Source organism: Spermophilus citellus (genome assembly GCF_964194105.1).
Source record: "Spermophilus citellus genome assembly, chromosome: 11".
Lineage (NCBI taxonomy): Eukaryota > Metazoa > Chordata > Mammalia > Rodentia > Sciuridae > Spermophilus > Spermophilus citellus.
The window spans coordinates 64,640,590-64,653,464 of record NC_138192.1 but is presented as its reverse complement, the minus strand read 5'-3'; the positions used below and the strand labels follow the sequence as shown (position 1 = coordinate 64,653,464).

The 12,875-nt window shown below is 36.8% G+C and overlaps 2 protein-coding genes across 14 annotated transcripts in view; one reads left to right on the top strand and one right to left on the bottom strand.

Annotated features, from left to right (window-relative positions):
- Positions 1-12,875, bottom strand: part of LOC308631046 (uncharacterized protein) — a 159,354-nt gene that overhangs the window by 60,270 nt on the left and 86,209 nt on the right. For 2 of the 3 annotated variants that reach the window (XM_081261917.1, XM_081261918.1), the window contains 2 exons: positions 11,128-11,264; positions 5,371-5,503 (listed from right to left, as the gene is read on the bottom strand). In XM_081261917.1, the coding sequence (XP_081118043.1) occupies positions 5,371-5,503; positions 11,128-11,170 (176 nt within the window). In that variant the 5' untranslated portion in view covers positions 11,171-11,264. Of the gene's footprint in view, positions 1-5,370; positions 5,504-10,013; positions 10,107-11,127; positions 11,265-12,875 lie in introns of those variants that run through there. The other variant, XR_014018104.1, reaches the window with a different exon arrangement.
- The window catches only part of RBMS1 (RNA binding motif single stranded interacting protein 1), a 214,373-nt gene that overhangs the window by 159,396 nt on the left and 42,102 nt on the right, over positions 1-12,875 (top strand). For all 11 annotated transcript variants that reach the window (XR_014018103.1, XM_081261910.1, XM_081261914.1 and 8 more), the window contains exon 3: positions 10,462-10,520. Coding sequence is in view for 10 of the 11 variants with exons in the window: in XM_081261910.1 (XP_081118036.1) it covers positions 10,462-10,520 (59 nt within the window). In the remaining variant the exon portion in view is untranslated. The remainder of the gene's footprint in view (positions 1-10,461; positions 10,521-12,875) is intronic.

The following is a 12,875-nucleotide window of genomic DNA, read 5'->3' as shown; positions in this document are numbered from 1 at the left end:
TTATGTTCAGTATGCCCTCTAACATTGGGACATGTATATATTTGATAAGTGTACCACCAATTACTTGATTATGTCATTGTCTAAAATGTTTTTAATAGTACTAAGAACAGAGCCCTGCAGCACATCACTACAGTCACTAGGGACTGTGTTCCATGTAACTGTGACACTGACCAACTCTTTTGAACTCAGTCACTTGTTCAACCAGTTAACATCCATCCAAACAAAATTTTCTCTTTTCAGATTTCTTCATCTAAGAATAATTATATTTTTATTTAGCTCAAGTCAAACAGTAATATGTATAATTCCCAGGCATCCCTGTCTTCCTCACCACCCCCCAAAACAGAACTAAGTTTAATGTGTTTAACTTACTCTTAAGAACAAATACCACAGAAGTCCTTTTCTTAAGTCTCCCTAACCTACAATTTACTAATCTGCTCAAATTTTGCTTCCAATCAACATTACTTTTACCCGCCTTTAGTTTCTAGAATATGCTTTTGTTGTTGTTGTTGTTGTTCTTTCAAAGTCTCTGAATGGCATTTTGCCACCCCTTAGCACCTGTCCTGTTATGCAAGATTTGGAAAATTCTTACTGACTGGGTCATGTAGATAAGAAGCACTTTTAGCCCCAGCTCTATCCACATCCTCCTCACTTGCAAAGAATAAGAAAAGTACCTTCTGGAAAATTTAGTAAATTCAAGCTATAGTGAAAGTGAGACAGATTTCCTTCACATAGGGATATGGTAATTGTGTAAAATTGATACTAAAGCAATTTTACAGCATTTGGTTCTCTTTAGTTACATTCTTTCTTACAAAGACAATTCCTCTTTGATTTTAAGTTTTAATATTCTAAATTTTTAGATCTGTACTCCTGTGCCCTTGGAATGAGTGCTCATCTTTATCTGCAACATCTTAAGGACAGGGTGGTTCAGAGACAGACTAGTAGGAGATCAATATGGAAGCCTTTATTTATCCTTCTCCATCAGATCTGTCCTTAGAACCATAGCATAGAGGTTGTCAAGAGTGACCTTGGAGACATCAGCCGCTGGCTGGCTAACATTCCCTTGCTTAAACAGACCAAGTGTAGCTTTTACTAGTGATGCATTTATGTCATATTCCCAAATTTCTTAGAAGTGAAATGAGTTAAATAGAACATTTTTCTTGTCAGTCTACTCTGAACCTGACCTTTCAAGGTTGCGGGGCATTCAGGATTTATTACTTTAAAAAAAAGGGATGGGCTGGGTTTGGAAATCAATATGCCAGGGCTGTATTTTGGATCAAAGCCAGCGTTAGTTTTCAGTCTAGGAAATGTACAATTTGACTCCTGCCTTTTTAGTTTGTGTCAGAATCAAAAGAAATTTCCAGGTAATTTTGCACACTCTGTTTTAATAGTTTGAGATAACTCTGCTTTGCCTTGGAGGAGGACATGCTTAGTTTTCTCTCGGTCACGCTCTTTTTGTTTTGCATGCAGCAGTCCTGTATGGATTCAGCATTGGAGGGCAGTGCAGTCAGTCAGTTTCTGCACATTCTGACTCAGTTCTTTGGGGAGGAGTGTAAGAGTTCCAGTTTTGATTTCTTTTACAAAGTATACCAAGTTTAGAAGCAATATGGGAACAAAGTCTTTGGGGGGTTTCCCCCAACATTTTACAGCTTTCTTTTTAGTCCTAATTCTGAATTCCATGTGAAACTCTGAAATTACCTATTTCCTTCTTATATTTTTATAAGCTAAACTGGGATAAAATTCAACTCCATGTCTATTTTCCAAGGCAAAATATAGCATTTCCCTTCTCCCTACCAGTGTCCCTTAACTTCCCACACCAAAAACTTTAAAGGGGGAAAAATTATATTCCTGTTCCTATTTTATGCATTCAACCAATATATGTTGAATGGCTACTGTATACAAATAACTGTGCTGAAAAGTAGCCATAAAAATAGTAGTTCTGTTTTCTCTCAACATTTTGCACCCTAGGGCCATGTTGATGTTAAGGTAAAGAAGGTCGTCTAGTTGAGTGCTCTCAAGTGATTTCCTTACTTGGGGAGAGGGTGGGAGAAATGGATAACATTGATTAGTCACTGAATATCTATTATTTGTGAAGCACTGTGCTAGTCCCTGTGACACAGATGTTATTAGACCCCTTTACTGATGAGGAGACTGAGATCAGGCAGCTATACCAAAATCATGGAGCTGGTATTTGACCATATTACCATTTACAAACAAGTTTCTCTGTAACTCTATTGTCTTTCCATTGTAATTACTTATTCCTTATGAATAAAGTGCTGCATAAACACTAAGGTGAGATTATCAAAGCCAAGGAAATACATTGTAGGTTTTGGTTGGGGTAGGGAGAGAATTTAAATAATAATAAATGTTGATTCATAAATTGAATTCAGGAATAAAAAATAGTTTTCTATGATCAAATTACCTTTGCTTTAAAAGTTGGATGTTAATCAGTATTTGGGACATTTGGGGATTCATTTTTATGATAGATAATATATATTTTACTTGCAAAATCCTGGGTTCCATTTTCAGCATATGTTATTTTCCTTTTACATATTAGTACCTGGGAGCACCAATTTAGGTCTGGCCTTCAGTGACTGCATTCTTAAGTGCTGCAGTACAGTGACTTGTGGTAAAAATGTTGTCATAAGATAATGTAAATGACCTTTGGTGTGCTATGTGCTCTTAAAAGACCATAAAGTAGTGCAGAGCTACTTTACCTTGATTGCACATCATAATAGAATTGATACTGAACTATAATAGCAAACCTGTGTAGTAAGTCTAATGTTTTTATAGTATGCTTTTATTTGGCAGAGAGGCTAAATGTTTTACATAGAACTTGTTTAAAAAATGCATCTTGGCTATTTTTAACAAAGTAGTTGTAATGTTCATTGTATATAAATTTTTTAGTTCAAGCTGTACATGGAAGAAACGGCATCAGTTGTTACCCTTGTCTGCATTTATAATGAATTCACCTGTTTAATTCAGGAATGATAAGACAAATTAGCAAAAATGGTTCTAAATTGAGTGAAAAAAGATTTGTTCCAAAATCCGGGTGAAAATGACTGATTCCATTTGTACTCGGAGGATGTGTTTATCTTAAAAATTTCTATGTTGTGGAAAATTGAGTATATAAATATATATCTTCCTTTGAAAAAAAAATGTGATATATTCTCCATCAGCTCACATGCTTTACAGTAGCCAGGCTAGCCATGGGTGATACCACATGAGGACAGTCTGAGCATCTGTTAAGTCATTTCCAGTCTGCAGGTTCTGGGTCTGTCACTAAAGCCAAAATCACTGTCCTTGCAGGACAGCTCAGAAAAAGGAAAGCTGGCACATACATTTCCCTATTTTCTGAATTCACAGAGCAAGCCAACTGGCTTTCTGTAGCATAGATATTATAGATTATTTTTCTTAGATATCAAGTTGAGCATTTAAGTCTCCTTAAGAGAAGCCCTTGTCTTAAATCTCCTCTGCCCTTTAGAACCTTTCCATTCTTTCCCAGATCTTCTCATCCCTGTATTTTAATTTCTTGAACATGAATGTTATTGCTTGGTTACAAACAGAAAAAAAAAAGAATAAAATGTGGCTCTTCTCTTTGCTAATCCCAGGCACAAGATTTTCATTAATCTTGCTAAAGTTATGCTTTCATCATTTTATTCTGCAGTTGTAAAATATCCCGCCATATTCTGTTTCGTCTCTCTTTTTCCTGGAACTCAGAGCCCTGAAGGATCTTTTCAGGCCTAGCTTCTGTTACTCCCACATAGATTTGCATAAGGCAGATTCTTCTGTTCATTGTCCCCCTTCATAGCCAACCAGAATTTATGGTTTCCAATCTTCTTGTTCAGCTGGACCTTCCTTCTATGTTTATGCCTACCTCTATATAGCATTCATCATACAAGGTCTTATATTTTTATTTCAGTACTAAGATGGTTTTTAATACTAAAAATTCTTTACGTTCCTCCAAAGATTTTTTTCTCAATGGCAGATATGACACCTTACACATTTTTGATAGGCCTTGTATGGTGAAATACATACCATAGGAATGCTGTAAATATCAATTAGTTGATTTCATGATTGGATCTCTTCTTTCTTGCTACACTTCCTGTGATCCACTCACCTTCAGCACCAGGCTTTCAGTTGTTTCTGACTTTAGGTCTACAGTAGCTTTTGCTGCCAAGTATTCACCTGAGACCCTGGCTTTAATTCCATTGCCTAAGATGTAGCTTCCTGCTCCGCATGCACTAGGAATCATTTATTCACAAGGTGCACACATAACAGCAAAGGAAGGGGTGGGTGTCTAAGAGTTTAGCCACAACAATGAATGGGAGGAAGAATGGATTATCTTTGTATGGCCTTGATATTTTTATGTCTTAGAATAGTCTTACAGAAACTGTGTAAATTGTCAGGGCAAAAGAGGTTACAAAATCGATTCAAAATGGATTACGTTATCTGAAATTTTCCTTTGCCTTATATCTCATCTTCAGATGCTTACTACTTCCTATACCAAGTAAATGAAGACAATAAAGGGAAAGGAATTGTTCAAGGTAGTAAGGAGTCAGAAAGTTTGTCTTCAACAAACTTTTCTGTGCCAGCTAAATGGACATAATTTATACTTTGTTTTCCTCCTTCTGTTCAGCCACTGTTAAAAGAGCTACAGCAAATTTTAGAAACTCCCCTTTTCCAGAGAGGCCAGTGAAAAAATAAAGTAGCAAAAAAGGTGAGCTAAAAATCTGTGTTCAGTATAGAATCAGGTGTAGGTGTTTGGGTGTGAGTGTGAGGATCTGCTGCTTGTTTGTGTGTGTATATATTTTTTTCTAACAACTCCAAAGTAACAAGAAAAGTTTTGACTTGTCCCCAAATTCATGTCCACAAAACAGATCCCTGAATTTGGCTTTAAAGCTTAAAAGGCCTGTCATGCCCCCACTCCTCCCTAACACTTATATTGGACATCTTTTTCCAAAATAGACCAGAGTCATTTATCCAAAGAGTCTTGAGGCAGAGTTAACCCTTTTCTGAATGTCATCAGCATCTGTCTTAGGGACATCAGCTATAACAGTGTGCCCTTTCCTTGTTTGGAGGTGTGCATGTTCAAAGTGGAATTGCTTTGAATCTGTGGTTGGTGATCAAAGTTTCTGTAACTGTCAATATGCATGGCCTTTAAACTCCAAAGCAAACTTCCTGCCTTGCATCTTTGCTACTTATTAGCTATGTACCCTTGAGTAGATTCACTCTGCCCCTAAATTTCACATCTACAAAGTGAAACTCAAAAGAGTAAAATATGGACCTAAGTCACTTAGAACAATGCTGACATATAATAATAGCTGTTGTAGTGTAAGGCATCATTTTGATTATCCCCCTGAATTAACTCACTGGTTCGTCAGCTTTCTGGTGTCCTGTTTTTTTTCTTTCCTTTCATCCCCTGTCTCTCCTTGCTGAGCATCATCATTTGCACTGGCACAGCTCATGAGATGCATGAGTCCCTCTTTGTCCTTCAGGAGCACTTCTGTTAAAACAAACAAAAATCACCACCCTCTGGGCTTGAGCAATATCTGGCCCTGTCCCAAACTTGGAAGTGTCCTTTTATGTTTATGAGTATACATTTTTTCTTACATTTGTTTTTAACACACTCAGTGCTTTTTCAGGTTTAATAATGTTCATACAATATTCCAAATGTAACACAAACACTGCAAGCGTGCCTTAAATGAATTTTACAACGGAAATGACCAGTGTTAAAATTAAAATAATTTATCGACCATTATCGCCATCTGTTGGTGGAGGTTGGAGTGGACTCCGCTCTGCAGAGCCTTGGTTCACTGGGAACATTCAAAAACTGCTAGTTCCTTAATTGGAGGGAGGGAAGGAGAGAAGTAGGGAGAGAGAACATGTGCTCACACATGTTTGCACACACACACTAGGTAAAATCTCTAAGGACATGCACCAACGTTCTTATCTGACTTTCAGTGATTTTAGTTTTTTCATCTTCTTTTCTGTGTCTTCTAATGACAACTGTATGCATTACTTTCACAATTAAAATAGATTAACAAGAAAGGTAGAATTTAGGAGGAACTAAGTAAAGGGGGTAGAGGAGAAAATTTAGTTTATTTTAATAGATACAAACTAAAATATATTTGATTTTATATGATAGCATATGAAAGAGGAGATTAAATGGGAAGGGGAAGAAATAAGAATAGTTGTGGTGCAGACTAAAAAAAAAAAAAAATTAGTAGATTCTAGCAAAAGGTTTTATCAGCCATGTTCACTTGGACCAATAGTTCTAAGTGTGAGTTTTTACTTGTTATGCTCTCCCTTTGAAATTCTAATTATTCTACAATCATGTCTCTTAATTACTCTTTATCCTTTTACTGCCAGAGCTTCCTCTGGAGTGGATTATCTACTCTTAGCAAAGAATATTGTAATCTGGGTATCGAGCGCTGATCCGAGCCTTGTTACTTTGAAGCTGGATAAAACCCAAAGAATCTTTATAGACACATTTATTTCCATAAAATTCTACCACTTGCTTTCTTGGGGATGCACCTCCTTAGGGTCCTTAGAGTGTGAATTCTGCAGGTGAGGAGACCTTTTTGCCCCAGTACATGTATGTTCCTGTTTGTTCATAATGGCTTTCTTAAACAAATTAAGCTGCAGATAGAAACAAGGGGAGGTGCAAATCTGGCTACTTTATGAATTTGTGCCCAGATGTCTGTTAATCTTGTAGGCATTGATGATTGACAATAGAATTATACTAAATGTTAATTCTCTATAATGCTCTTCCCATTGTAAAGTCTTATTGCATGTAAAACTAGCAAGGAGAGATGCTTTCTCTCCCTCTGCAGAGGGAGACCAGACAATACTGTAGCCTAACACCTCTTATACTGTTCCTTAAGATGCCATTTGATTGATGGCTCTTCTCCATAGCCTGGATCTGGATCTTTCCTGGCCCTTTTCTTCTGCCATCAGAACCACTTGTTCTACACTCTGTTCTCATAATGAGGTGACTGACTCATCTACTGAGCTAACCAGGGCCTGAATGATTTAGTGTTTCATCCTCCAGCTCTGGGGTCTGTATTTTGATGGGAGCCTTTTGCTTGTGAGAAGTATGACTGAGTGGACAGCTCAAAAGAGAAGATATTTTTTTGAGCAGAAAGCCTTTCAACACCTCCAGGTAATTCCAAATAAGCAACTTCCTGCTCCTCTTGTTCGAGGAAGCCAGCATGGACAGAGAGGATACTGTTTTCTAACTTTCTGTGAAATCATGCTTTCTCAGTCTTAACCCACAAATCATGATGAAAACCACAAGGAAAATAAAACTGATAAATTTCAGAAATCTCTCTTCTTTTCTCTTTCCTTATCCTTCATTCAATCATGAGCCACATTTTATTTCTTAAGATTAAAAAATTGCTTAGGCTTCAAAAGTACATCATTTCAATCCATAGTAGTCTAAGAGAACATCTTTTCTCCTACTAAGAGCAAAAAGGAAACATTTTTCCTCGAGGAAATTTTATAGATAAATTACAATGAGAACTTGGATACTGTTCATTTTTGAGCTTTGGGATTTTAGGTAAGATCTTAGATTCAAAACTTCTATGAGTTTTTGTTTACCCATTTGCAAAAATAGGAATAATAACACCTAACCTCATAGATTGGGAAGTTAAATAACATCACACATGCAGAGTACCTGGCACAGTGCCATGAATATAACTCAATAAATATAATCCCCTTTTGGTTTCTTATAAAATAGCCAAATGATTGAGGAAATTAGTAGTGCTCTCATAGAAAAGATAGTGTTTGAACAGATCCTTCAAAATCAAGCATGGGTGGAATAGAGTAATAGAAAGATGGTAGAGAAGGGTTTAAAGTGGTGTTTGAGGCAAGTTAATGCAGCAGACAAGTCCTCTTGGAAAGCCAGAGGCATGGAGAAACTATTCAGTGCTTTTTGCAAAAATCTAGACATGGTTTAAGGAAGGAATAAATTTTGGAAACATATCAAAGACAAAACTCAGAAGAATTATTGACTGAATGGATGGAGGAATGATTGAGTTGATGCTGTGTGAAGGACCCTGAGCTTGGTGGGCGATTGGGAGAGTAACTATGCTATTGGGTACAAAGAGATACGGAGAGGAGACAGGAGAGATGTGTTTGGGATGCTGGCGTGGATAGAATTTGTGAAATGATGGACATGAGATGATATTTAACTAGATATTTAGGTATCTTAATGAAACATTAAGATATTTTTAAAAGGTGTAGATGAAAAAAACTAAGTTTTGATGGGATTAAAAGCAAAAGAGTAGGAAGGAGAAATGGGCATCATCAGAAGAGACTCATTACTTACAATTGTAGCACTAGGTAAATTTTCTAAGGGAAGGAAGTGTTGAGGAACAAATATTAAATTTGGTGAAAGTTTTCAGCTAATGAAAGAGAGGAGGAACTTGAATGGACACAGAGTCCCTGAAAAAGAGCAGAGAAAAGTGAAATGTGATGCACACCTGGGTACCAGGCCCAGAGGCAAAGAGAAAGGTACACTTGGCACAGACTCGGACATAAGCACTCATGTCACATGTAGTAGAGGTCAGAGAGAGCCAGAAGCAGAAGAGTATGTAACATGGATTGAGTATCAGTGCTACCAAGAGTCTTTTTTTTCTTTTCCTACTCCCACACCTCATGTCTGTCCCTATCTTTCCCATCATTAAATGTTGAAAGCATAACCAGAGGGTACAAGGCCAACCTTGTCATCTTCTGAATGTCCTTTTCTATTAGGTTGACAAAGGGCTCTGAACCGTGTGACCTCAGGCATAGTCTCTGAATCTCTGTGACTCTCAATTCCCTCTTCTAAATTGGAATCATACTAGCGTTTTCCCCTGCTTTTGGAAAAGTGTGTGCAGGGATTAGAATCTAAAAATGCTTTCATTGTAGACTTGTGCAAATGAGAGTACTGGTAAGTTATCAAGCATATAACCTAGGTAGATAGATGGTTGCTAAAAGATTATCTTTAAATTACTTAGTCTTATCATTTGTGGATTTCTAAAATTATTTTGAGTAAGCTTAGTGATCTGTGTTAATGTTGTTATATATACTCAGAATCTCTACAGGGAATTGAAGGTGTTTGTGCACCATTATGTCTCTTGGTTGTAATTGACATTTGAACCTTAAATTATCTTTACTTTCATGCCTAGTTAGTAATCATCTGACTACATGATTACACAGAATGAAAATAAGGAAAATTAACTGGAGGAGTGAGGTGGCTCAAGCCATTTGTTTTTTCCAGATGAATACAAGTCAGCTGGTTTCAATGTGTATAAAATAGACGTTTACAATATTCAAGGTAGTTTAACATGTTGCACAGATACTTAGGTTTCTTAGAAATTTAAAAACTTGCTTTAGTCCTCAAAAATCAATCATGAGAAAGGTATAGGAAACCAAATGTGAGACTATTTTAAAGTTAACTTGTGAGAAAATAGAATTTTGGAATTTACCACGTACAAATGAGGAAACTTGCAATTCAGATACATGAAGTAAGTTATGTGTTTCCCCAAGTTTTACTTTGAAAAATACTTCTTAAAAAAATTTCTTAAAAATCAAAGATTTTTTCCCCTCAATTTTTTAGAAGACAAGCATAGTCAATGATGCTTTTTCTCAAAGTTTGTGCTCTCAGAGGGTGTGGGGTGAGATACACATAATTAAGTTATACAATTTCTTCATTTTCAGTAGGCGTGCACTAAATTTTAGTGTTCTGCATTTTTTCCATCTCCCCCTTCATCTATAGCACATTAAGGAATTTGAACATATTTCTCATACACACCCTCATAAAATGAATGATTAATCCCTGGCGCATTTTTAATATTCTTGATTATCCATTTCTTACACACGTTACATGCACACATATTAGTGTACTGTATTGTTATTAGAGTTAGAAGTAGCATTAGTAAATAATTTATGGATAATGACAGAAGTCTTTAGTAAAAATGAAAAGACCTATTTTATTATCGTTAAGTGTGTTAAACTTACACACAGGCCCACCAGCCCTCTGTGATGATCCGTGCAGCACTGGCTGTGGAATCACCAGGCATAGAAGAATGCAGCAGCTCTCCACCATTATTATTTCATAAAATCTGTGCAGGTCATAGAACTTCAATAATTCTACAGACTTGTATTTTACCATAGATATAGTGTTGGTAGAAGCAAATACTTTCACAGAATACATTTCCTGTGTTTTTATATCAAGATTGTCAGATAAGTACCCATTCTTCAAAGCCAAACATCAAACTGTAACCCAAAGATTCAGAAGGGAAGACTGGCCGTTCCCTGTTTTTAGTTAAGTGTTGAATTTAGAATTCCCACGGCTTGCCGCTTAGTAAAGAATATTTTGTACTATAAAGTTTGCAGGTGTTTGAAAAGTATGCATGTTCTTTAGATTTAGACATTAATAAGAGTTCTTCTTTATAACTTTTTTCCTTTCTTTTTCAGATATGGGAAAATAGTTTCCACAAAGGCAATTTTGGATAAGACAACAAACAAATGCAAAGGTATGTTTTCGTGGCTGAATATTTGCTAAATCATAACTTTGAAAAATGATGGAATTTTGAATCTGATCTTAGGTTACCAGATTACCCCCCATTTTATTCAAAATCAAATCTCATGTGTCTCCCAGTTTCTGTCTTGCATAACATTAGCACACTGCTTACGTTTGTTTTGTCCCTGGTTTGGGTTTTGGCTGGAAACTCAACAGCAACTTGCAGTTTGCCAGATTTCCAGATTTGGCGCCAGTAGAGTTAACATGCAAAATACTAGTTGGCATTTAGCCCCTACTTTTAAAAGGGGAGTAGAGTTTAGAAAATAGCTTTTCTTTCTTGAGCCTGAGGAGATTAGAGCTGCTTACTGAAGACCATTGGACTGTACTAAAGAACTGAAAAGATTACATATTGTGCAAATTGGCTCTATTAATTAGAATAGAGTAGTTTTAAGCAGTACTTAATTACATGTTTCAATACTCCCAATTGTTCTCTGTTGAATGCCTGTTGACAATATTGGCAGCGGGGAGGAGAGAACCATTTTCACTGACCAAATTGTAATGGGGAGGGGAGGTCATGCACCCCTTTGAAATATGCTGCTGCATTAATTTGATGCACTGACCTTCAGTTTTCCGTGTAATTAGGATGAGCTCATCCAACTCCATGAGCTGGAAGAGGAGGCGTCTGCAGTAGGCAGCTCGGATGCTCTGTGCTTCTGACTTTTAATGATCCAGCATCTTAACAATGGGCATGTGATTTCTAGGAAAAGGAAAGAATGGAGTCAGCTGACTTTGAATCTAACTACTGACCCCATGAATTGAAATAAGGTTGACAGGAATAGGCAGAGAAGGCAAATCTCTTCATTAATTAGACCCTAGTTTTTCAAGTAGTGGTGACGGGGCAGTGGCTTTGTACAATTTGAAAAAGGCGAAGAACATAAATGAACCCTATAGTAGGGCCTCTCCTCTTAAGCCAGCCATTTCCTTTAATCTAGACTTGAAGTGGTCCATTGTATTTCTGTCTCTTCTTCAAAGTGCCTAGATTTAAAGGAGCTATTGTGACAAATATCTAAGCCCATGTTTAATCAACATGGCACATTAAGGCAATTTTGCATTGGGACTGTGCTTTATGTAGAGTAGTACCCCATAAATATTTAAAATAAATTAAACTAGAGAGAGTCAACTTGTAGACTCAAATACATACACTTAGTTTCCACAATTTATCTTATTTAACACTTATAAATGATTTGGGAGAACAGAGACGCAAAAAAATATTTTGGTTTTATAAAGAAAAGTAGACTTGCCAGCATAAAACAGGAAACTGATCTCAACAGTTTCAAACCAAGAGAGACATTGCAGTAGATAAGTGGTTTTGGCCTTATCCTACCTCCCCTCCTTTTCTTCCTGGCCTAACAAGAAATCTTACAAGGCAGTTCAGTTTGCTGCAAAGCAGAGCTGCCCTAGTTAAGTGAGGGAGAGGACCCAGAGTCCTCTGGTTGCAAAACCACCACTGCACACTCTTCTCCAATGACAGCCTATTTCCTGGAAGCCAACACTCTACAGTGTCCATCATGATTTAGAAAGGGTATGGGTACAAATTAACTAATGCTACATCTCCCATATTATTATAATGCACAGCCCTAATATTTGGAATGGGTCCACAGATAAGTGAAGAGGCTTATGGGGCTTCCAAAGAAAGGGAGGTTGTAATTCAGAACTGACTGTACGTACAAGTCCCCTGGAGAGCTTCCCTTCACCTGGGCTTGGGGAGACACTGCCACTGTGTGGGCAGTGATGAGACCCTGCAGGGCTCTCTGCCTTGAGCAAACCTCCCAGCACTTGATGCCAGCAGATACCTTGGAAAGGAGGTAGAAGTAAGAATAGGAAACCAGAATGAGAGAGTTTATGGGGGAAAAAAACGTTAATAATGTTAAGACAAATAAGAAATAACATGTAATTTAGCTCATAATAAAGTTAGATGACATGCTACCCAAAGCAATTTACAATGATAGGTAGGTAGGTAGATAAATATAGGATAGATAGATTGAGAGGTGGATATAGATAAATTAATACATGAGATTATAGAGCATTAGTATAAATGAATGGTGCTTGTATTATATATTAATTTTTAGAGATTAAATATGAGAATTATAAGCATGGAAATAAAAATTCATAAAAGGTCGTAGGTCATTTTGTCATAAATCATATTTTGGAGCCTCTTTGGACAAAATTAAGCTAAGGGATATATCAAATCTGAATAACACGTGCCTTAGTTATTGAAAATTCAATTGTTTCAGTTTCTGTCAGAATTTGGCCAACAAGAGAGATTTGAAGATTTACCAACGCTGTTCTATGTGGCGGTTCAGGGCAG